This window comes from Pseudophryne corroboree, chromosome 5 (assembly GCF_028390025.1).
Source record: "Pseudophryne corroboree isolate aPseCor3 chromosome 5, aPseCor3.hap2, whole genome shotgun sequence".
In the NCBI taxonomy this organism is placed as follows: Eukaryota; Metazoa; Chordata; class Amphibia; order Anura; family Myobatrachidae; genus Pseudophryne; species Pseudophryne corroboree.
The window spans coordinates 561,508,531-561,533,520 of NC_086448.1; the positions used below are offsets into that span (position 1 = coordinate 561,508,531).

At 43.3% G+C, this 24,990-nt stretch overlaps 1 protein-coding gene across 2 annotated transcripts in view; it reads right to left on the bottom strand.

The window, feature by feature from the left end:
* The window catches only part of LOC134928043 (Y+L amino acid transporter 2-like), a 154,267-nt gene that overhangs the window by 112,484 nt on the left and 16,793 nt on the right, over positions 1–24,990 (bottom strand). For both annotated transcript variants that reach the window (XM_063923280.1, XM_063923279.1), the window contains exon 2: positions 23,743–24,234. In XM_063923280.1, coding sequence (XP_063779350.1) covers positions 23,743–24,187 — 445 coding nt within the window. In that variant the 5' untranslated portion in view covers positions 24,188–24,234. The remainder of the gene's footprint in view (positions 1–23,742; positions 24,235–24,990) is intronic.

Sequence of the window (24,990 nt, forward strand, 5' to 3'; positions counted from 1 at the left end):
GTCAACCATTACAGGGGGGAACCAGCACAGAAAGAAATCATAGTGCAGTAGTTTGTATAAAATGGAAATTTCTTTTTAATACAAATTGCACTTACAACAGATCAATTATAAAAACACATGTAAACATCCTTCTATGGCAGTGGCACTGGAACACTACAAGCATATCACCAAAATCCTGCAGATGGAGTTCAGGAGGGGATCAGCGTCCACAGTTCCGGAACTTGTAGATGCTTCTCCAAAAGTGGTAATGCAGAGTGACTAAGTGTCCGACCAGCAGGAGTTATCGAGACCACACTTAACGCGTTTCGGACCTCGCCGGGTCCTTCGTCAGAAGTGTGGTTACGGTCTCAGAACGGAACTTTTAAAGGTTTGCTAATTGCTCAAAGTATCAGCAGCGGTGTGGGATGTCCGCTTCCTCTTTCACTCCCGGAAATGATGTCATCCAATTACGGCACTGCGTTCCACAGTTATCCATTGAGCGTATTCACCGGAAGCAGGAAGTGTTCATCTCCTCGCATCTGCGCTGCGTTCCACTGCGGTTAATGGAATCCTCATTTGTATTGCAGAACGAGTTCGTTTCAGTCCCATACTATAATGCGTTACCCAGGTAGATGGCAAAAGTTGGTAAATAAGAAGTGTCCATAATAATATTCAGACAGACCCTGTCAATGATATTGGATGTATGGTGATTCATATATTCAGAAAATAGGATAATTTCTTATCATTAGCCATCACCATAACAACATCCATAAAGTGACAGTGCATATTAACCTATACATGTTATTAAAAAAAAATTTTAAAATTTTTTTATTAAAAGGGGGATCTCCTACATTCCTTATGTTAAAAAACATCCTAATTCAAATTCATTATTCAAACCAGTAGGGATCAGAGTTTTCAATAAAAATATCCACCTCATCTCTGCCCTAGACAACCTTTTTTCCACATCCCTAGTTCTTAATTTTGGCAGGATTAGTTCTATGCCACAAAAGAATTTTAAATAACAGTCCTTTTTATCATGGCATTTTTTGAAATGTGCCGACACAGTATGCGTGTCCAAACCTTTTCTAATATTGTAAACGTGCTCGGCCAGCCTAGTTTTTAATGCTCTGGTTGTCCGGCCCACATAATACAGGCCGCAGCTGCAGCCGAACACGTATACAACATTACGTGAATTACACGTGATAAACTGATTAATTATGTAAGTGTTACCATTGATAGTAAATTCTTTGATTTTACTGGTATCACTTTTAACTGTTCGACACATAAGGCAACATCCACATCGATGGAATCCCTTAGTTCGAATGCTCTGACGGGATTCCACGTTTAGACTACTCCTCACAAGTTTATCTTTCAGAGCTGGGGCCTTTCTATAAATAAAGGATGGTACTAATGGAAGGTTAGCGGCAAGAACTTGATCCTGTAATAAAAGTTTCCAATTTGTTTTAAAAATCTTTTCTATATCTTTAAAATTATTACTGTACTGACTAATGAAGGCCCATTCATATTTGTCATTTTTTCTATTCTCACAGACCTTAGTTTTTAGCAGATCTTCTCTCTCTATATTGTCTATTTTTGTTCTTGCTTTTTCAATCGTGCCTAATGTATATCCTTTCTGTTTAAAACGTTCTGAGATCTCATTTAACTGTAGATCACAGACGTCTTTGTCAGTACAATTTCGTTTGACCCTTGAAAACTGGCTGAAAGGGATTCCCTCCAGCCAGTTATCATGATGCAGGCTAGATCTCTCAATGAAACTATTAGTATCAGTTGGTTTTCTATAATTTTTAGTTTTTATAATCCCTTGATCAATATAAATACAAAGATCCAAAAAATGAATTTCCTTTTTACTATGTGTGAATGTAAGTTTTATTGCCATATTGTTCTCATTAAGTTGGTGAAGGAACATAGTCAATGACTCCTCATCACCCTTCCACACAAATAGGATATCATCTATGTATCTCTGCCAGGACACCAGGTTCGCCACCAGGCCGCCATCCTTAAATATCTGGCGGTCTTCCCAGTACGCCATGAACAAGTTGGCATAACTGGGTGCGAACCTGGTGCCCATAGCAGTGCCCACAACCTGTAGATAGAAGTCACCATCAAAAATAAAATAATTGTTGATAAGTATAAACTCTATTCCTTCTAAAATAAAATTCTTTGTCAGTTGATCCAAATCACTTTTTTCTAAGAAAAAGGAGACTGCTGTTAAACCCCTTTCTTTTTCAATCACTGTATATAGTAGAGATGAGCGGATTCGGTTTTACTCGGTTTTACTCGGTTCTCAAAACCGAATCTTATTGGCTATCCAAAACACGTGACATCCGTGAGCCAATAAGATTCGGTTTTGAGAACCGAGTAAAACCGAGTAAAACTGAATCCGCTCATCTCTAGTATATAGTGTGGTGACATCAGCACTACATAAGATTAAATCAGACTCCCAGTTATGATCTCTAAGTTTTCTAAGAACATCACCTGTGTCTTTCAAATATGCTTTAGTTGAAGTTACTAATGGTTGTAGGTAATAATCAATTACCGCAGAAAGATTTGAGGTGATACTATTACAGCCCGAAATGATCGGGCGACCAGGAGGATTGTTACAATCCTTGTGAACTTTTGGAAGGGTATATATTGTTGGAATTGTGGGATTTTTTATATTAATGAAATCTACTTCATTTTGTGTCAAAACACCATTTTCCATAGCTTTTTGTATAAGTACTCCCAGTGCTTTCTCAATTCTCATTGTGGGGTCACTTTTTAATTTCCTATAAGTAGTTCCATTATTAAGTTGTTTGTGAATATCTTCCACATATTTATTTTTGTCCATTAGGACAACCCCCCCGCCTTTATCGGCGGGTTTTATTATTAGTTCAGAATCTTCCTTCAAGGATTTGACAGCTTTAAACTCCTTTCTAGTAAGATTTAAGGATCTATTTGGGCCCTTTTTATTTTTCTTCAACAATGTATCTATTTCACTGCAAACAACTTTGTTGAAGCAGTCAACACAACTTCCCCTGCAATGGGTCGGTTAAAAAGTGGATGGAGGTTTAAAATTGGACTGTCACGATCCGGGTATCTGGACGCCATTTCTTACCCATCAGATGCCTCCTAAGGCTGGCTCAGCGCTCCAGGACCGGATCCCATCTGTTATCCTGATGTGTACATTCCTGTATCCTCTCCTGTCACTCTGGGACGCTGTCACAGTAAACGCCATATTACACCTGGCATGGCGTCTCCCGCGGCCTCCGCCGCCGTCCCTGAACTTCTGCATGCAGAGTGTCTGAGTGGCGATTACGTCAGCCGCGGCCTCCGCTGTGTCCGCGTGGTTGGATGTGCATCTGTCAGCCTGGCGTCTCCTGTCTCCAGTGGCCGGCGCCGCCATTACTGTTTTCATTACCACATGGATTACAAACCAAACTTCCCTCCAAGTGTCTGCATGGGCGCAGCCATCTTGGATTCTGTCAGCTGATCATTTCCTCCAATCTGTTGTCAGTATTGTTAATCTGCATAATTGCCTAGCCAATCCCTTCCTTGCTGCAGGTATAAATACACTGTGCCTGAGCAAGGAAGGCGTCAGTGCTTTGGTTGTCAAACCTAGTTCCTGTTTGTCTCTCTCCTGTGATTGTCTTCCAGGTTCCAGCTCCTGTCTCAAGACTTCCACCATAGAGACCCGCACCAGCATTCCACCTGCGGTGTAGCCTGACTCTCCAATCCATTGTGGATTCATCTGTTTCCAGCTACAACATTACCTGCTTCCAGCTCTGCTTCCAGCAGAGTACAGCTTCCCTTAAAGGGCCGGTGTCCTTTCTACACTTTACCACTCTCCACCGGTATTATTATTTCTCCGCTCTCAAGTTCTACATTTCAGTTCATATTTCATCGCTCCCAAGTTCATTTATTATTTAACTGGTTCCAGCCAGTATCCACTCCGTGTTAACAACAGTCTGGTTCCAGCCAGTATCCACAGCAGCTGTTTTATCTTCAGCAACCCAGCTTTTCCTGGAACACCAGCTGGCACAATCCTGGGTTATCTCCATTGCTACAGTCGGGCCTGGTAAGGACTTTCCATCTAGAAGATCATAAGAACTATCTCACACTACCAGTGCCCTGTGGCTCCTGCCATCCTGTAGTACCCAGGAACTGTATTTATTCTTTGCTGACTTTTACGTTTTCTTTTACTGCTGCTGTGTTGCGGAGTTGTCATAATAAACATCATTGACTTTTATCCAAGTTGTCGTGGTCACGCCTTCGGGCAGTTATTATTCATGTTACTTACATGTCCAGGGGTCTGATACAACCTCCCAGGTTCCGGTACATCTCAGCCCCTACAACTGAGGCTGCCTCCCGTCAGCTCAGGCCCTCAGTTGTGACAGTAAGCACTGACCTAATGAATCCAGCCAGAGACCAGGATCAAGCGGCCAGGCCGATGCAAGAACTGGCAGCCCGACTAGAACATCAGGAGGCTGCACAGGGCCACATCATCCGCTGTCTCCAGGATCTCTCTACTCGGCTGGATGGGATTCAGACAACTCTCCGTGGATCAGGCGCGTCTGGTGCGTCAACCACAGTGACTCCAGCTATAACCCCACCCACCTTACCCATTTCTGCTCCACGTCTTCATCTTCCAACGCCAGCAAAATTTGACGGATCTACAAGATTCTGCAGGGGATTTCTCAACCAGTGTGAGATTCAGTTTGAGCTACAACCTGGCAATTTTCCCAGTGACCGTACAAAAATTGCCTACATTATTTCTCTTCTCAGTGGCTCAGCCCTTGATTGGGCATCACCGTTATGGGAGAGGTCCGACACCCTGCTATCTTCCTACACTGCCTTCGTGTCAACATTCAGGCGCATTTTCGACGAGCCAGGCCGGGTAACCTCAGCTTCATCCGAGATTCTCCGTTTACGCCAGGGGTCACGTACTGTAGGACAATATCTGATACAGTTCCAGATCCTGGCATCCGAACTGGCATGGAACGACGAGGCCCTGTATGCTGCATTCTGGCATGGCTTATCTGAGCGTATTAAAGATGAGTTAGCTACCAGAGACTTACCTTCTAAGTTAGATGAGCTAATCTCACTCTGCACGAAAGTTGATTTACGTTTCAGAGAGAGAGCAACTGAGCGTGGAAGATCATTTGCTCCAAAATCTTCTGCTCCTCCTCCTCGTCAACTGTCACCATCTAAAGATGAGCCCATGCAACTTGGCCGTTCCCGTTTAACTCCTGCTGAGCGCCGAAGACGTCTCTCCGAGTCTCTCTGTCTCTATTGTGCAGCTCCGTCTCACACCATTAATGCCTGTCCCAAACGTCCGGGAAACTCCAAATCCTAGCTCGCCAAGGAGAGGGCCGGCTAGGAGTAATGATCTCCTCTCCATCTCCTCAAGATTGTAATCTCCCAGTCTCGCTTCAAGTTGCTCAACGTTATCGGAACGTCATTGCCCTCCTTGATTCCGGAGCGGCTGGGAACTTTATTACCGAAGCCTATGTTAAACGGTGGTCCCTACCCACCGAGAGACTTCCTTCGTCCATTTCTTTAACTGCCGTGGATGGCAGCAAAATTTTTGATGCAGTTATTTCTTTAAGGACTCTACCAATTCGTCTGAGAGTGGGAGTTCTTCATTCCGAACTTATTTCTTTTTTAGTGATTCCAAGAGCCACACATCCTGTGGTCCTGGGCCTTCCATGGCTCCGTCTTCACAATCCTACAATTGATTGGACGACTACGCAAATCCTGGCATGGGGTTCCTCCTGTGCTGAGACATGTTTGTTTAAAGTATTGCCTGTCTGTTCTTCCTCCCCCAGGTCGTCTGATGTTCCACCTCCTCCATATCAAGATTTCACGGATGTGTTCAGTAAAGCTTCTGCTGATATCCTTCCTCCTCATAGAGAATGGGACTGCCCGATTGATCTCGTTCCAGGGAAGGTTCCACCTCGAGGCCGAACTTATCCGTTGTCTCTGCCTGAGACGCATTCTATGGAGGAATATATTAAAGAGAACCTAGCAAAGGGGTTCATTCGACCTTCTTCTTCTCCAGCCGGCGCAGGCTTCTTTTTTGTAAAAAAGAAAGATGGTGGTCTGCGGCCGTGCATCGACTACAGAGGTTTGAACGACATTACCATCAAGAACCGTTATCCTTTACCCCTGATTACTGAGCTCTTTGACAGAGTTAGCGGAGCTACCATCTTTACAAAGCTGGACTTGAGAGGTGCATACAATCTCATCCGGATCCGTGAGGGTGACGAGTGGAAGACCGCCTTTAACACCCGTGACGGACATTATGAGTACCTCGTCATGCCCTTCGGATTGAGCAATGCTCCAGCTGTCTTCCAGCATTTTGTCAATGAGATCTTCAGAGACATTCTATACCGTCATGTCGTGGTCTATCTAGACGATATCCTCATTTTTGCCAACGATTTAGAGGAACATCGTTTTTGGGTTAAAGAGGTTCTGTCCCGTCTCCGTGTCAATCATCTCTATTGCAAATTAGAAAAATGCGTCTTTGAAGTCAAGTCCATTCCGTTTCTAGGGTACATTGTGTCCGGTTCCGGACTAGAGATGGATCCTGAGAAACTACAAGCAATCCAAAATTGGCCGGTACCCTTAACCCTCAAAGGGGTCCAGAGGTTCTTAGGGTTCGCCAACTATTACCGAAAGTTTATACGAGACTTTTCCACCATTGTGGCGCCTATTACTGCTTTCACTAAGAAGGGTGCTAACCCGTCCAAGTGGTCTGAAGAAGCCATGCAAGCATTTCATCTTTTAAAACAAAGGTTCATCTCTGCGCCTGTTCTGAAACAGCCTGACATCGACTCTCCTTTCATCTTAGAGGTGGATGCCTCCTCCGTTGGAGTAGGAGCGGTGTTATCTCAGAGGGCTAAAGATGGCCATTTACACCCTTGCAGTTTCTTCTCCCGGAAGTTCTCCCGAGCTGAGCGCAACTATGCCATTGGCGACCAGGAGTTGCTAGCCATCAAGCTCGCTCTAGAAGAGTGGAGGTATCTGTTGGAGGGAGCTTCTCATTCAATCACCATACTTACAGACCACAAGAACCTTTTATATCTGAAAGGCGCACAATGTCTCAACCCTCGTCAGGCCAGATGGGCACTTTTCTTTTCCAGGTTCGACTTTAAACTCCAGTTCTGTCCGGGCTCTCAGAATCGCAAGGCCGATGCCCTTTCCCGCTCATGGGAGCAAGAAAATGAGTCAGAGTCTTCAGACAAGCATCCTATTATAAATCCGTTGGCATTCTCCACGGTAGGGATGGACTCTACGCCCCCATCAGGGAAAAGTTTTGTGAAACCGATGCTAAGGAAGAAGCTCATGCATTGGGCCCATGCTTCCCGTTTTGCCGGACATACAGGTATCCAAAAAACCCTGGAGTTTATCTCTAGGTCCTATTGGTGGCCAACTCTGAAAAAGGACGTCTTGGAGTTTATTGCATCTTGCCCAAAGTGTGCTCAACATAAGGTATCCCGCCAGTCGCCTGCGGGGCAACTGGTTCCACTATCTGTTCCCCGTCGACCTTGGACCCATTTGTCGATGGATTTTATTACAGATTTACCCATGTGCAACAAGTTCAATACCATCTGGGTGGTAGTTGACCGGTTCACCAAGATGGCACACTTCATTCCTCTCACCGGTCTTCCGTCAGCTTCCAAGTTGGCTCAAGTATTCATACAAGAGATCTTCCGACTCCACGGTCTTCCTGAAGAAATTATCTCAGATCGAGGAGTTCAATTCACAGCCAAATTCTGGCGAAGTTTATGTCAAGTCCTCCAAGTCAAGCTAAAGTTTTCCACGGCTTACCATCCTCAGACCAATGGTCAAACCGAGAGGGTGAATCAGGACTTGGAGGCCTTCCTCCGCATCTATGTGTCCTCCTCTCAAGATGACTGGGTTCAATTACTTCCCTGGGCCGAGTTCTGTCATAACAACCAGTATCATTCTTCATCTGCTTCAACACCATTCTTCACTAACTTTGGATTCCACCCTAAAGTCCCTGAGTTCCAACCGCTTCCAGCAACTTCTGTTCCCGCAGTGGATATCACCTTGCATCAGTTTGCCAATATCTGGAAGAGCGTACGATCAGCTCTGCTCAAGGCATCGTTCAGGTACAAGAAGTTTGCGGATAAGAAGCGTCGAGCAGTTCCTGCTCTCAAGGTGGGTGATCGGGTATGGTTATCCACGAAGAATTTGAGGTTAAGAGTTCCCAGTATGAAGTTTGCACCTCGCTATATCGGTCCTTTCAAGATTGAACAAGTCATCAATCCTGTTGCTTACAGACTCCAGTTGCCTCCCTTCTTAAAAATACCCAGGACATTCCATGTTTCCCTGTTGAAACCGCTGATCTTGAATCGGTTTCATTCCTCACTTCCTCCAACTCCGAAAGTCCAAACTCAACGAGGCGTTGAGTATGAAGTGGCCAAGATCCTGGACTCACGTCACCGTTACGGTCAACTACAATATCTTATTGACTGGAAGGGTTATGGTCCTGAGGAACGTTCGTGGACCAATGCTTCTGATGTCCATGCTCCTGCCTTGGTCCGGAGATTCCATTCCAAGTTTCCTCAAAAGCCAAAGAAGTGTCCTGGGGCCACTCCTAAAGGGGGGGGTGCTGTCACGATCCGGGTATCTGGACGCCATTTCTTACCCATCAGATGCCTCCTAAGGCTGGCTCAGCGCTCCAGGACCGGATCCCATCTGTTATCCTGATGTGTACATTCCTGTATCCTCTCCTGTCACTCTGGGACGCTGTCACAGTAAACGCCATATTACACCTGGCATGGCGTCTCCCGCGGCCTCCGCCGCCGTCCCTGAACTTCTGCATGCAGAGTGTCTGAGTGGCGATTACGTCAGCCGCGGCCTCCGCTGTGTCCGCGTGGTTGGATGTGCATCTGTCAGCCTGGCGTCTCCTGTCTCCAGTGGCCGGCGCCGCCATTACTGTTTTCATTACCACATGGATTACAAACCAAACTTCCCTCCAAGTGTCTGCATGGGCGCAGCCATCTTGGATTCTGTCAGCTGATCATTTCCTCCAATCTGTTGTCAGTATTGTTAATCTGCATAATTGCCTAGCCAATCCCTTCCTTGCTGCAGGTATAAATACACTGTGCCTGAGCAAGGAAGGCGTCAGTGCTTTGGTTGTCAAACCTAGTTCCTGTTTGTCTCTCTCCTGTGATTGTCTTCCAGGTTCCAGCTCCTGTCTCAAGACTTCCACCATAGAGACCCGCACCAGCATTCCACCTGCGGTGTAGCCTGACTCTCCAATCCATTGTGGATTCATCTGTTTCCAGCTACAACATTACCTGCTTCCAGCTCAGCTTCCAGCAGAGTACAGCTTCCCTTAAAGGGCCGGTGTCCTTTCTACACTTTACCACTCTCCACCGGTATTATTATTTCTCCGCTCTCAAGTTCTACATTTCAGTTCATATTTCATCGCTCCCAAGTTCATTTATTATTTAACTGGTTCCAGCCAGTATCCACTCCGTGTTAACAACAGTCTGGTTCCAGCCAGTATCCACAGCAGCTGTTTTATCTTCAGCAACCCAGCTTTTCCTGGAACACCAGCTGGCACAATCCTGGGTTATCTCCATTGCTACAGTCGGGCCTGGTAAGGACTTTCCATCTAGAAGATCATAAGAACTATCTCACACTACCAGTGCCCTGTGGCTCCTGCCATCCTGTAGTACCCAGGAACTGTATTTATTCTTTGCTGACTTTTACGTTTTCTTTTACTGCTGCTGTGTTGCGGAGTTGTCATAATAAACATCATTGACTTTTATCCAAGTTGTCGTGGTCACGCCTTCGGGCAGTTATTATTCATGTTACTTACATGTCCAGGGGTCTGATACAACCTCCCAGGTTCCGGTACATCTCAGCCCCTACAACTGAGGCTGCCTCCCGTCAGCTCAGGCCCTCAGTTGTGACATGGACTTTCTACTTGTTTCCGCGATGCACATATTTGGTGCTTCTTTCTCCTTATTTAGGAAGAAGCGCTTCACTGCCAGTTTCCTGACAAATTTTTGTACATCCACATAAATTTCAAAGGGATTGGATTGATGCGAAGGGGCAAACTTAAGTCCCTTCTTAAGGACTCTTTCTTCATTAACATCCAAGGTTCTTGAGCTTAAATTAAAAATCTTAATTTCCTCATTGTTTTTTTCTATCTCATTATCTAATTTATGAACCTTATTCTTTTTTTGTGTATTAAGAGTAGGTCTAATACCTGCTCTTTTTCCCCTTTTTATTTTTTTGTGTCTATTATCTTTTAAACTCTGGGTCTCCTTGGGGTTCTGGGATCCCAGTTTAAACGGGGTGAGTATGAGGTAGATGGGTTCTCATCTTGCATTTCTTGAAAGACTGAGAACCTATTCGTGGTGTTACGAAAATTATGATTTCTAGATGTCTCCTCAAATGGAACCTTTCGTGTATCTAATCTATAGGGATCACCTCTTCCCTGATCGTACCTCTGTCTATATTCATAATTTCTATAGTTCCCTTTTGGTACTCGTCTTTTACGAACTGGTTCAAACGATTCATTATATTGATATGGATCATTTCTCCACTGATTTTGTGGTCTAGGATTTCTCATATTATTTTTCCTCCAGGTGGGTGTACTAATAACAATATTTGGAGGTTTTTCAGGAATTACGGACACCTTTTCTGTGTTTATTTCCCCCGTATCTCTTAAATATTTCTTATGCTTTTTATCTCTTAATTCTTTGGTATTCTTATTGATCTTCTTTAGTAGCTCTTTTTCAGCTATTCTAAAGTCCTCAAGTTCTTTAAAAGGATTTATGAGGGTGTGTAAAAGATTTATTTCATCATTCAACTTAGATATCGCCGACCTTCTCTCTTTAATAATGAGACCTATCAGAGACAGTGAGCAACTATCTAAGATTGAATCCAATTCTCGTTTAAAATTCCCATCTTCAGTGGTAAATGAAGGAGGCTTAACAATCTTAAGACCTTTGGGAATAATCTGATCGGCATGGTATTTCTCTAGGGTGATTAATTCCCACCATAAACGGTTCTCTTTTAACATCACCCCCTCTAATTTAGGAAAAATGGTATCTAAATCCTCATCACAGACATCAATTATGTCATTGGTTTTTGAGAAAGTGGATGATATTAGTTCTTTCCTTGTTTCTCTAAAATTAAACATGTCTGCAGCACGACGTAACCCCTAAGGGATGAAATTTGAACCAAGTGAAAAGTGTGTTTTAGGTGTTACAAATGTGCGCAGTAAAAAACAAAATCATGCAGCAGAAGTACACGTGAATGAGAGTGTTCATCCAACACTCAAAATATAGGAAGTATTCTCAAAGATTATTTACGTGCTCAAACCTGCGCTTATTTTGCTTAAACATGTATATATTTATACCAATAGCCGTGCTTTAAGTACAAAAAAACACATACAATAATAGTGTGTGACATGCAAAGCACCACCTCCAAATAACAATAATTACTGAGCTTTTATAGAAGATGAAGGAATCACAAGCTTCTATGCATAACTCCTTTGTGTTATGCAGGGGTAATACCATCCAATGGTTTCTGAAATGGAATAAAACGTGCTTCCCCTATATGGTGTCAACCATTACAGGGGGGAACCAGCACAGAAAGAAATCATAGTGCAGTAGTTTGTATAAAATGGAAATTTCTTTTTAATACAAATTGCACTTACAACAGATCAATTATAAAAACACATGTAAACATCCTTCTATGGCAGTGGCACTGGAACACTACAAGCATATCACCAAAATCCTGCAGATGGAGTTCAGGAGGGGATCAGCGTCCACAGTTCCGGAACTTGTAGATGCTTCTCCAAAAGTGGTAATGCAGAGTGACTAAGTGTCCGACCAGCAGGAGTTATCGAGACCACACTTAACGCGTTTCGGACCTCGCCGGGTCCTTCGTCAGAAGTGTGGTTACGGTCTCAGAACGGAACTTTTAAAGGTTTGCTAATTGCTCAAAGTATCAGCAGCGGTGTGGGATGTCCGCTTCCTCTTTCACTCCCGGAAATGATGTCATCCAATTACGGCACTGCGTTCCACAGTTATCCATTGAGCGTATTCACCGGAAGCAGGAAGTGTTCATCTCCTCGCATCTGCGCTGCGTTCCACTGCGGTTAATGGAATCCTCATTTGTATTGCAGAACGAGTTCGTTTCAGTCCCATACTATAATGCGTTACCCAGGTAGATGGCAAAAGTTGGTAAATAAGAAGTGTCCATAATAATATTCAGACAGACCCTGTCAATGATATTGGATGTATGGTGATTCATATATTCAGAAAATAGGATAATTTCTTATCATTAGCCATCACCATAACAACATCCATAAAGTGACAGTGCATATTAACCTATACATGTTATTAAAAAAAATTAAAAAATTTTTTTTATTAAAAGGGGGATCTCCTACATTCCTTATGTTAAAAAACATCCTAATTCAAATTCATTATTCAAACCAGTAGGGATCAGAGTTTTCAATAAAAATATCCACCTCATCTCTGCCCTAGACAACCTTTTTTCCACATCCCTAGTTCTTAATTTTGGCAGGATTAGTTCTATGCCACAAAAGAATTTTAAATAACAGTCCTTTTTATCATGGCATTTTTTGAAATGTGCCGACACAGTATGCGTGTCCAAACCTTTTCTAATATTGTAAACGTGCTCGGCCAGCCTAGTTTTTAATGCTCTGGTTGTCCGGCCCACATAATACAGGCCGCAGCTGCAGCCGAACACGTATACAACATTACGTGAATTACACGTGATAAACTGATTAATTATGTAAGTGTTACCATTGATAGTAAATTCTTTGATTTTACTGGTATCACTTTTAACTGTTCGACACATAAGGCAACATCCACATCGATGGAATCCCTTAGTTCGAATGCTCTGACGGGATTCCACGTTTAGACTACTCCTCACAAGTTTATCTTTCAGAGCTGGGGCCTTTCTATAAATAAAGGATGGTACTAATGGAAGGTTAGCGGCAAGAACTTGATCCTGTAGTAAAAGCTTCCAATTTGTTTTAAAAATCTTTTCTATATCTTTAAAATTATTACTGTACTGACTAATGAAGGCCCATTCATATTTGTCATTTTTTCTATTCTCACAGACCTTAGTTTTTAGCAGATCTTCTCTCTCTATATTGTCTATTTTTGTTCTTGCTTTTTCAATCGTGCCTAATGTATATCCTTTCTGTTTAAAACGTTCTGAGATCTCATTTAACTGTAGATCACAGACGTCTTTGTCAGTACAATTTCATTTGACCCTTGAAAACTGGCTGAAAGGGATTCCCTCCAGCCAGTTATCATGATGCAGGCTAGATCTCTCAATGAAACTATTAGTAACAGTTGGTTTTCTATAATTTTTAGTTTTTATAATCCCTTGATCAATATAAATACAAAGATCCAAAAAATGAATTTCCTTTTTACTATGTGTGAATGTAAGTTTTATTGCCATATTGTTCTCATTAAGTTGGTGAAGGAACATAGTCAATGACTCCTCATCACCCTTCCACACAAATAGGATATCATCTATGTATCTCTGCCAGGACACCAGGTTCGCCACCAGGCTGCCATCCTTAAATATCTGGCGGTCTTCCCAGTACGCCATGAACAAGTTGGCATAACTGGGTGCGAACCTGGTGCCCATAGCAGTGCCCACAACCTGTAGATAGAAGTCACCATCAAAAATAAAATAATTGTTGATAAGTATAAACTCTATTCCTTCTAAAATAAAATTCTTTGTCAGTTGATCCAAATCACTTTTTTCTAAGAAAAAGGAGACTGCTGTTAAACCCCTTTCTTTTTCAATCACTGTATATAGTGTGGTGACATCAGCACTACATAAGATTAAATCAGACTCCCAGTTATGATCTCTAAGTTTTCTAAGAACATCACCTGTGTCTTTCAAATATGCTTTAGTTGAAGTTACTAATGGTTGTAGGTAATAATCAATTACCGCAGAAAGATTTGAGGTGATACTATTACAGCCCGAAATGATCGGGCGACCAGGAGGATTGTTACAATCCTTGTGAACTTTTGGAAGGGTATATATTGTTGGAATTGTGGGATTTTTTATATTAATGAAATCTACTTCATTGCCCTAATGGACAAAAATAAATATGTGGAAGATATTCACAAACAACTTAATAATGGAACTACTTATAGGAAATTAAAAAGTGACCCCACAATGAGAATTGAGAAAGCACTGGGAGTACTTATACAAAAAGCTATGGAAAATGGTGTTTTGACACAAAATGAAGTAGATTTCATTAATATAAAAAATCCCACAATTCCAACAATATATACCCTTCCAAAAGTTCACAAGGATTGTAACAATCCTCCTGGTCGCCCGATCATTTCGGGCTGTAATAGTATCACCTCAAATCTTTCTGCGGTAATTGATTATTACCTACAACCATTAGTAACTTCAACTAAAGCATATTTGAAAGACACAGGTGATGTTCTTAGAAAACTTAGAGATCATAACTGGGAGTCTGATTTAATCTTATGTAGTGCTGATGTCACCACACTATATACAGTGATTGAAAAAGAAAGGGGTTTAACAGCAGTCTCCTTTTTCTTAGAAAAAAGTGATTTGGATCAACTGACAAAGAATTTTATTTTAGAAGGAATAGAGTTTATACTTATCAACAATTATTTTATTTTTGATGGTGACTTCTATCTACAGGTTGTGGGCACTGCTATGGGCACCAGGTTCGCACCCAGTTATGCCAACTTGTTCATGGCGTACTGGGAAGACCGCCAGATATTTAAGGATGGCGGCCTGGTGGCGAACCTGGTGTCCTGGCAGAGATACATAGATGATATCCTATTTGTGTGGAAGGGTGATGAGGAGTCATTGACTATGTTCCTTCACCAACTTAATGAGAACAATATGGCAATAAAACTTACATTCACACATAGTAAAAAGGAAATTCATTTTTTGGATCTTTGTATTTATATTGATCAAGGGATTATAAAAACTAAAAATTATAGAAAACCAACTGTTACTAATAGTTTCATTGAGAGATCTAGCCTGCATCATGATAACTGGCTGGAGGGAATCCCTTTCAGCCAGTTTTCAAGGGTCAAACGAAATTGTACTGACAAAGACGTCTGTGATCTACAGTTAAATGAGATCTCAGAACGTTTTAAACAGAAAGGATATACATTAGGCACGATTGAAAAAGCAAGAACAAAAATAGACAATATAGAGAGAGAAGATCTGCTAAAAACTAAGGTCTGTGAGAATAGAAAAAATGACAAATATGAATGGGCCTTCATTAGTCAGTACAGTAATAATTTTAAAGATATAGAAAAGATTTTTAAAACAAATTGGAAGCTTTTATTACAGGATCAAGTTCTTGCCGCTAACCTTCCATTAGTACCATCCTTTATTTATAGAAAGGCCCCAGCTCTGAAAGATAAACTTGTGAGGAGTAGTCTAAACGTGGAATCCCGTCAGAGCATTCGAACTAAGGGATTCCATCGATGTGGATGTTGCCTTATGTGTCGAACAGTTAAAAGTGATACCAGTAAAATCAAAGAATTTACTATCAATGGTAACACTTACATAATTAATCAGTTTATCACGTGTAATTCACGTAATGTTGTATACGTGTTCGGCTGCAGCTGCGGCCTGTATTATGTGGGCCGGACAACCAGAGCATTAAAAACTAGGCTGGCCGAGCACGTTTACAATATTAGAAAAGGTTTGGACACGCATACTGTGTCGGCACATTTCAAAAAATGCCATGATAAAAAGGACTGTTATTTAAAATTCTTTTGTGGCATAGAACTAATCCTGCCAAAATTAAGAACTAGGGATGTGGAAAAAAGGTTGTCTAGGGCAGAGATGAGGTGGATATTTTTATTGAAAACTCTGATCCCTACTGGTTTGAATAATGAATTTGAATTAGGATGTTTTTTAACATAAGGAATGTAGGAGATCCCCCTTTTAATAATTTTTTTTTTACATTTTTTTAATAACATGTATAGGTTAATATGCACTGTCACTTTATGGATGTTGTTATGGTGATGGCTAATGATAAGAAATTATCCTATTTTCTGAATATATGAATCACCATACATCCAATATCATTGACAGGGTCTGTCTGAATATTATTATGGACACTTCTTATTTACCAACTTTTGCCATCTACCTGGGTAACGCATTATAGTATGGGACTGAAACGAACTCGTTCTGCAATACAAATGAGGATTCCATTAACCGCAGTGGAACGCAGCGCAGATGCGAGGAGATGAACACTTCCTGCTTCCGGTGAATACGCTCAATGGATAACTGTGGAACGCAGTGCCATAATTGGATGACATCATTTCCGGGAGTGAAAGAGGAAGCGGACATCCCACACCGCTGCTGATACTTTGAGCAATTAGCAAACCTTTAAAAGTTCCGTTCTGAGACCGTAACCACACTTCTGACGAAGGACCCGGCGAGGTCCGAAACGCGTTAAGTGTGGTCTCGATAACTCCTGCTGGTCGGACACTTAGTCACTCTGCATTACCACTTTTGGAGAAGCATCTACAAGTTCCGGAACTGTGGACGCTGATCCCCTCCTGAACTCCATCTGCAGGATTTTGGTGATATGCTTGTAGTGTTCCAGTGCCACTGCCATAGAAGGATGTTTACATGTGTTTTTATAATTGATCTGTTGTAAGTGCAATTTGTATTAAAAAGAAATTTCCATTTTATACAAACTACTGCACTATGATTTCTTTCTGTGCTGGTTCCCCCCTGTAATGGTTGACACCATATAGGGGAAGCACGTTTTATTCCATTTCAGAAACCATTGGATGGTATTACCCCTGCATAACACAAAGGAGTTATGCATAGAAGCTTGTGATTCCTTCATCTTCTATAAAAGCTCAGTAATTATTGTTATTTGGAGGTGGTGCTTTGCATGTCACACACTATTATTGTATGTGTTTTTTTGTACTTAAAGCACGGCTATTGGTATAAATATATACTTGTTTAAGCAAAATAAGCGCAGGTTTGAGCACGTAAATAATCTTTGAGATCACCACCCAGGATGCCAAGGCCTCAGTTATCCGCTTTGCAGCAGGATGACTGCTGTGATATTTCATCTTCCTCGCAAAGGACTGTTGGACAGTCAATTTCTTACTGGAAGTAGTACAAGTGGTCTTCCGACTTCCCCTCTGGGATGACCATCGACTCCCAGCAGCAACAACAGCAGCGCCTGCAGCAGTAGGCGTTACACGCAAGGATGCATCGGAGGAATCCCAGGCAGGAGAGGACTCGTCAGAATTGCCAGTGACATGGCCTGCAGGACTATTGGCATTCCTGGGGAAGGAGGAAATTGACACTGAGGGAGTTGGTGGTGGGGTGGTTTGCGTGAGCTTGGTTACAAGAGGAAGGGATTTACTGGTCAGTGGACTGCTTCCGCTGTCACCCAAAGTTTTTGAACTTGTCACTGACTTATTATGAATGCGCTGCAGGTGACGTATAAGGGAGGATGTTCTGAGGTGGTTAACGTCCTTACCCCTACTTATTACAGCTTGACAAAGGCAACACACGGCTTGACAAATGTTGTCCGCATTTCTGGTGAAATACTTCCACACCGAAGAGCTGATTTTTTTGGTATTTTCACCAGGCATGTCAACGGCCCTATTCCTCCCACGGACAACAGGTGTCTCCCCGGGTGCCTGACTTAAACAAACCACCTCACCATCAGAATCCTCCTTGTCAATTTCCTCCCCAGCGCCAGCAACACCCATATCCTCCTCATCCTGGTGTACTTCAACACTGACATTTTCAATCTGACTATCAGGAACTGGACTACGGGTGCTCCTTCCAGCACTTGCAGGGGGCGTGCAAATGGTGGAAGGCGCATGCTCTTCACGTCCAGTGTTGGGAAGGTCAGGCATCGCAACCGACACAATTGGACTCTCCTTGTGGATTTGGGATTTCGAAGAACGCACAGTTCTTTGCAGTGCTTTTGCCAGCTTGAGTCTTTTCAGTTTTCTAGCGAGAGGCTGAGTGCTTCCATCCTCCTGTGAAGCTGAACCACTAGCCATGAACATAGGCCAGGGCCTCAGCCGTTCCTTGCCACTCCGTGTGGTAAATGGCATATTGGCAAGTTTACGCTTCTCCTCCGACAATTTTATTTTTGGTTTTGGAGTCCTTTTTTTACTGATATTTGGTGTTTTGGATTTGACATGCTCTGTACTATGCCATTGGGCATCGGCCTTGGCAGACGACGTTGCTGGCATTTCATCGTCTCGGCCATGACTAGTGGCAGCAGCTTCAGCACGAGGTGGAAGTGGATCTTGATCTTTCCCTAATTTTGGAACCTCAACATTTTTGTTCTCCATATTTTAATAGGCACAACTAAAAGGCACCTCAGGTAAACAATGGAGATGGATGGATACTAGTATACTTATGGATGGACTGCCGAGTGCCGACACAGAGGTAGCTACAGCCGTGGACTACCGTACTGTGTCTGCTGCTAATATAGACTGGATGATAATGAGATGAAATCAATATATATATATGTATGTATATATAATATCACTAGTACTACAGCCGGACAGGTAGATAATATATTTATTAGGTAATGATGACTGATGACGGACCTGCTGGACACTGTCAGCTCAGCAGCACCGCAGACTGCTACAGTAAGCTACTATACTCTATAGTAGTATGTACAAAGAAGAAAGAAAAAAAAAAACACGGGTAGGTGGTATACAATTATGGATGGACTGCCGAGTGCCGACACAGAGGTAGCTACAGCCGTGGACTAACGTACTGTGTCTGCTGCTAATATAGACTGGATGATTGATAATGAGATGAAATCAATATATATATGTATGTATATATAATATCACTAGTACTGCAGCCGGACAGGTAGATAATATATTTATTAGGTAATGATGACTGATGACGGACCTGCTGGACACTGTCAGCTCAGCAGCACCGCAGACTGCTACAGTAAGCTACTATACTATAGTAGTATGTACAAAGAAGAAAGAAAAAAAAAACCACGGGTAGGTGGTATACAATTATGGATGGACTGCCGAGTGCCGACACAGAGGTAGCTACAGCCGTGGACTAACGTACTGTGTCTGCTGCTAATATAGACTGGATGATTGATAATGAGATGAAATCAATATATATATGTATGTATATATAATATCACTAGTACTGCAGCCGGACAGGTAGATAATATATTTATTAGGTAATGATGACTGATGACGGACCTGCTGGACACTGTCAGGTCAGCACAGCACCGCAGACTGCTACAGTAAGCTACTATAGTAGTATGTATAAAGAAGAATGAAAAAAAAAAAAACCACGGGTAGGTGGTATACAATATTATATATATATATATATTATATACAATTATATATATATATATTAAACTGGTGGTGATTGATTATTAAACTGGTGGTCACTTCAGGTCACGTTGCAACTTGCAACTAGTACTCCGAGGCCTAAGCAGACAATCACAAAATATATTATTATACTGGTGGTCAGTGTGGTCACAACAATGGCAGTGTGGCACTGACTCTGGCAGCAAAAGTGTGCACTGTACGTTATATGTACTCCTGAGTCCTGCTCTCAGACTCTAACTGCTCCCCACTGTCAGTGTCTCCCCCACAAGTCAGATAATACACTTACAGTCACACTATCTAATCTATAAATATCACTTCAGCAAGTAGTATAGTAGTATACAGTATAGTAGTACTCCTAATAATGCTCTCCAAAATACTGTGTCTCTCTCTTCTCTAAACAGAGAGGACGCCAGCCACGTCCTCTCCCTATGACTCTCAATGCACGTGTGAAAATGGTGGCGACGCGCGGCTCCTTATATAGAATCCGAGTCTCGCGATAGAATCCGAGCCTCGCGAGAATCCGACAGCGTGATGATGACGTTCGGGCGCGCTCGGGTTAGCCGAGCAAGGCGGGAAGATCCGAGCCTGCTCGGACCCGTGTAAAAAACCTGAAGTTCGGGCGGGTTCGGATTCAGAGGAACCGAACCCGCTCATCTCTACATAACACCAAAGTTAATATTTTGTTCTGTGTCTTCTGTGCAACCCACAATATTAAATGTTTAATCGTAAATAATAAGCAATATTATAATGGACATAGAGTCATTGTTGTAATAGTACCAGACTAGACTATGTAACAACACTGACTGGAAGCAACAGACAGCTATATCAGCTGGAAAAATAGTTAGCTGGAACAGATGACACTGATGGTTTGCACTGGAGACTTGGTTGAGTTGTCTGGAACAAATGTTTTAGCAGGATCAGCTGGAACCAATAGCATGATCATCTGGAACTGATAACAGGAACGGCTGCAACCGATATTTAGCAGGATCAGCTTGGACTGATAGTATAGCAGGATTGGCTGGAACCAATGTTTTAGCATGGTCATCTGGAACCAATAGCAGGATCGTCTCGGACAGATAGAGCTGGATTATTGGCTGGAACCGATGACGAGGAATTGTTGGCTGGAACCGACGATGGGGAATTGTCGGTTGGAACCAATTGCAAAGAAATGTAAGCTGGAACCGACTACATATTATAGGCTGGAATTATAGGCTGTAATCGACTACATATTTTCTCAGCCACAATCTGGGAAGAAAAAAGGGCTACTTATTGCGTATTTGTTTTCACTGCCTCATGCAATTGAAACAGAATCCCCAATAATCACTGCAATTAGGGCTAACTGGATAGCCCCTGGCGAGGTAATTGGCCACAGAAATTTACCGTGGCTAATTGGATACTGCCCAATAGGGGTTATTCAGAGTCAGTAGCAGTTTTGCTAAAATAGCAAAAACGGCTACTGATAAAGGGGGTCATTCCGAGTTGATCGCTCGTTAGCAGTTTTTAGCAGCCGTGCAAACGCATTGTTGCCGCCCACCGGGGAGTGTATTTTCGCTTTGCAAAAGTGCGAACGCCTGTGCAGCAGAGCGCAAGCAAAAACATTTTGTGCAAAACAAGACCAGCCCTGGACTTACTCTTCGTGTGCATTGATTCTAATGTTGGAGGGTTGGCTCCTGCGTTTCCCCCCCGCACGCCTGCGTTTTTTCTAATACTCCCAGAAAACTGTCAGTTGACACCCAGAAACGCCCCCTTCCTGTCAATCTTCTTGCGTTGTGCCATGCGACTGAAAGCTTCGCTAGAACCTGTGCTAAACCACAAAGGTCTTTGCACCTGTACGTCATGCGTGCGCATTGCGGTGCATACGCTTGCGCAGAAATGCAGATTTTTAGCCTGATCACTGCGCTGCTAACAATGGCAGCTAGCGATCAACTCGGAATGACTCCCCGCATGTGTAGCACTGACCGATTCGATTGCAATTCAATTGCAATCGCATCACAGAAAGCGGCAAATAGAGGTCGACAACTGTATATGCAGCCAGGCTGCATATACAGACACACCACTGACATGTTTCCGATCACAGGAAACATAGGCGACTTCATCTGGCCTTCCCGAAAATGGCCATGGCACGCCTGCATTTCCTGTACAACTCCCCCTCAATGCTGCATCGCTGCCTCTGGCCACCCGCCACCTTTAAATCACTATGTGATTGCATCCTCCTGGGATGGATGCAAGTGCTGTACATGCACAGGTGGCCGAAACATGGCCATTTGGGATTTTTACTAAATAGCATCCACCTCTGAATACCCCCCTATGTCTGTAAATCTAGATCTTTACACTGGTTATTTCCTGCCCCTTGGTGGTATCTTGTAAGGTAGTAGGTCAGTTGGAGAGTACCATATTCAGTAGAGAGGTAGTGTCTCTGACTGATTCTGGTAAAAGTCCTAGTTTAAACCTGGGTACTCCTTAGCTAGTTGCATCTTGTCTGGACTATGGGCCTGTGCTCCCTGGAGCAGGACACACTGACACTTGTGCTCCCTGAGTCAGGAGACACTGATACTTGTAGAGCCTGAACCAGGACACCATAGGCGTTTCTATAATGGGTGCAGTGTGTGTGGTGCACACGGGCCCCCAGCTCCGAGGGGGCCCACTCCGCACATCCTGCACCCATATATTTTACTTACCTCTTTGGAGTCCCGTGGCGGTGTCCCTGCAGTGCGGGCACAAATCACTTGGAAAATGGGCACCGCATGCATTTCCGAGTGATTTGCGCATGCGCAATGGAGATGTCCCTGGGAACAATGTGTGCACCGTATTCCCAGAGACCTGCGCATGCGCAGTAGACATTCTGTAAGTTGACACTTACTCAGCCTGCATCGCAGATGAACATCGATACAATGTTGCCCTAATGTATGTCTACCATTAGGCACAGGTTACTATTCCCAGTCGTAGTCCACGTGGATGGTAAAGTATGAAAAAGTTGAAAAAACTTGTGTCTACCATATGTGTGTCAACATTTGTCATGTTGACCTTTTGAACTGTCTACATTTTACATGTCGACCTTTTGGCCCTGTCGACCTTTTGATCCAGGCGACCTAATGCATGTTAACCATTAGTGGTAGGCCTATTGTCTGTAGACCTTTTTAGTGTCAAGCTATAGTCCGGATACCGTAAATATGCTAATGCCTGCCAACCGACTCCCCGTCTGTAATAGTGTGCGACGGACTGAGCAAATGTTGCTACGCCCACATTCTCTATCTGCGTAGAGTGCAGATCTGCCGGGGATTGAGAACACACCACCACTGACGCAACCTCGGATGCACTTCAACACCTTGAGTAAGTCCTGGGCTGTGCATATTCTGGGTCAAATTTCTGTCTTAAAAAGAGACTGTGATTCTACAATTGGCAACGCAGACACGCACCTGGAACTCCCATAATAAGCACACTGGCCTCTTTATTAACACTTTTTGGATCGCAGAGGTCTTCTCAGGATCTTGCGACCACAGAGACATTGTGAATGTGTCTCAAACTTTAGTTTGAGCATGTGCAGAAACACTCCCCTAGCTAGCTCGATCCTCTTCCATCAAACTACCAAGAGAATGGGTTGTCATCTGACATAGATACATTGTTTTGCTATTTCAAAGCTCTCGTACTGTATTTTTGTTTCTCCCCAAGTGTGCAGTAGTTGACTCCTATGATCTCCCATTGTATGTTGTACTGTACTATCCTAAACGTTGTTAAATAAAGAGGTTTTAAAAACGCAAAACCCAGTTGTCACAAATTGTTACCCTTACAGTACCTCCCCCTCACATCAAAACCTAGCTATGCCATTGCTGATAAGAGGCTGTCCTGGCGCAAACCGTCCTCCATTAAAATCTTTATAATTGCTTGCAGGAGTGGAGGAGGAGTTTGTTTTTGCCATGCATGGCTATTTGCCTGGCATTTACACACACGAGGCTGAAATCCTTCTCAGGCTAAACTCTAGCTATAGCCTATAGGCTGGCACCGACCCTAGTATGGCACCCTGCAGCCTAGAAAACTGTATTTCCTCTACAGAGCGTAATAAGTATGTTTCAGACAGCCAGCTACTTCCTTGTCATGATGGTCTGCCCCGTTATTGTGACGTAAAGAATAGATGTCAGGTTTTAGGTGGAGCCAGCACAAGAGCTGCTCGGAAAATTGCTGACTTAAACATCTTGCATGTGAGCAGGTTAATATAAGAAGAAACTAGGTGTAACACACTGTACCAATTGCTTATTTATATGAACAAGAAGATGCTTCTTTCTGAGCACCATAATGAAATAATGTACACAGTTCATGTAAAATGCAGTCAAGAATGCTAAAAGAACTCTCAGATACTCACCCACACAGACTACTGAGAGCAGGAATACTGCTGACTGAGGTAGACAACATGTTGGGAAAAATGACTCCATTATGTACTGAGAAAATGTCACTGCCAGAATAGCCTGACTGGCAGGATAGATAATCAGCATGTTGGTCCATAGGTTTAAAAAAGCTAAAAACCCTCCAAATGATTCCTTTATATAAATGTAGCTGGCTCCTGATTTAGTGATTGTTGTTCCTAGTTCAGCGTAGCAGAGAGCTCCAATTACTGAGAATATTCCCCCCAGTACCCAGATGATGAGCGATAGTCCATAAGAGCCGCTGTACATGAGAACTCCCTTTGGGGAAACAAATATTCCTGCACCAATAGTGTTCCCAATAACCAGACTTACGCCATGCAGAAGTGAGATTTCCTTCTTTAGTTCTACTGAGTTGCTGGGAATATCTTGTGTAGACTTTTTCATTTTAACTTGTGTGTTTATGATAAGTGGAGCTCCAGTAAAAAATAATGCTAAAATAAAAACATAAAAATATTTTAATGCAATGATTAAAAATATATGTATAAAACTAAATCACCCACTTGACAATTTACAGATTATTGCTATAAACTTACCTTCCCACTACTGCTTCTCTATCCATGTCAGCGGTCAGCACCTACTGTGGGAGCGCTGTGGGGAAAATAACTGTTGAAAGAGGAGTACGTTACTGCGCAGACTCCCGTCTTCCTGTCCCCCAAAGAGGCTTCATACCCTAACCCAGATAGCCACCGAGATCACTACTGAGCATATGCAAGGGCCATCTTGTCTTTACTGTGTAAAGTGACATAAGGGCTGATTCAGACCTGATCAGTGCTGTGCATGTTCGCACAGCAGCAATCAGGTCTGAAGTGCGCATGTGCCGGCGCCGCAGTGCGCCGGTGCATGCCAGACAGCCGACGGCTGTCATAGCCCAGCGATCGCCTCTGCCTGATTGACAGGCAGTCGCTGGGCGGGAGTGGGCGGGCCGGTGGCGTTTAGCCGCAGATTAGGGGGCGTGGTCCTTGCAATGCAGGCATGCCCGGACCGTTGGGGGGGGCAGGCCGTGGTGGCTGCGTGATGTCACGCAGTCGCTGCGACCTGGGCAGCGATGAGTAGCTCCCTGCCAGCGCGCAGGAGCTGCGCTGGCTGGGAGCTACTCCTGAAGTCCAAAAGCATCACCGATGTGCGATGCTTTTGTACTTGTACGACGAGGCAGGGACTGACATGCGGGGCGGACTAGCCCTGTGCTG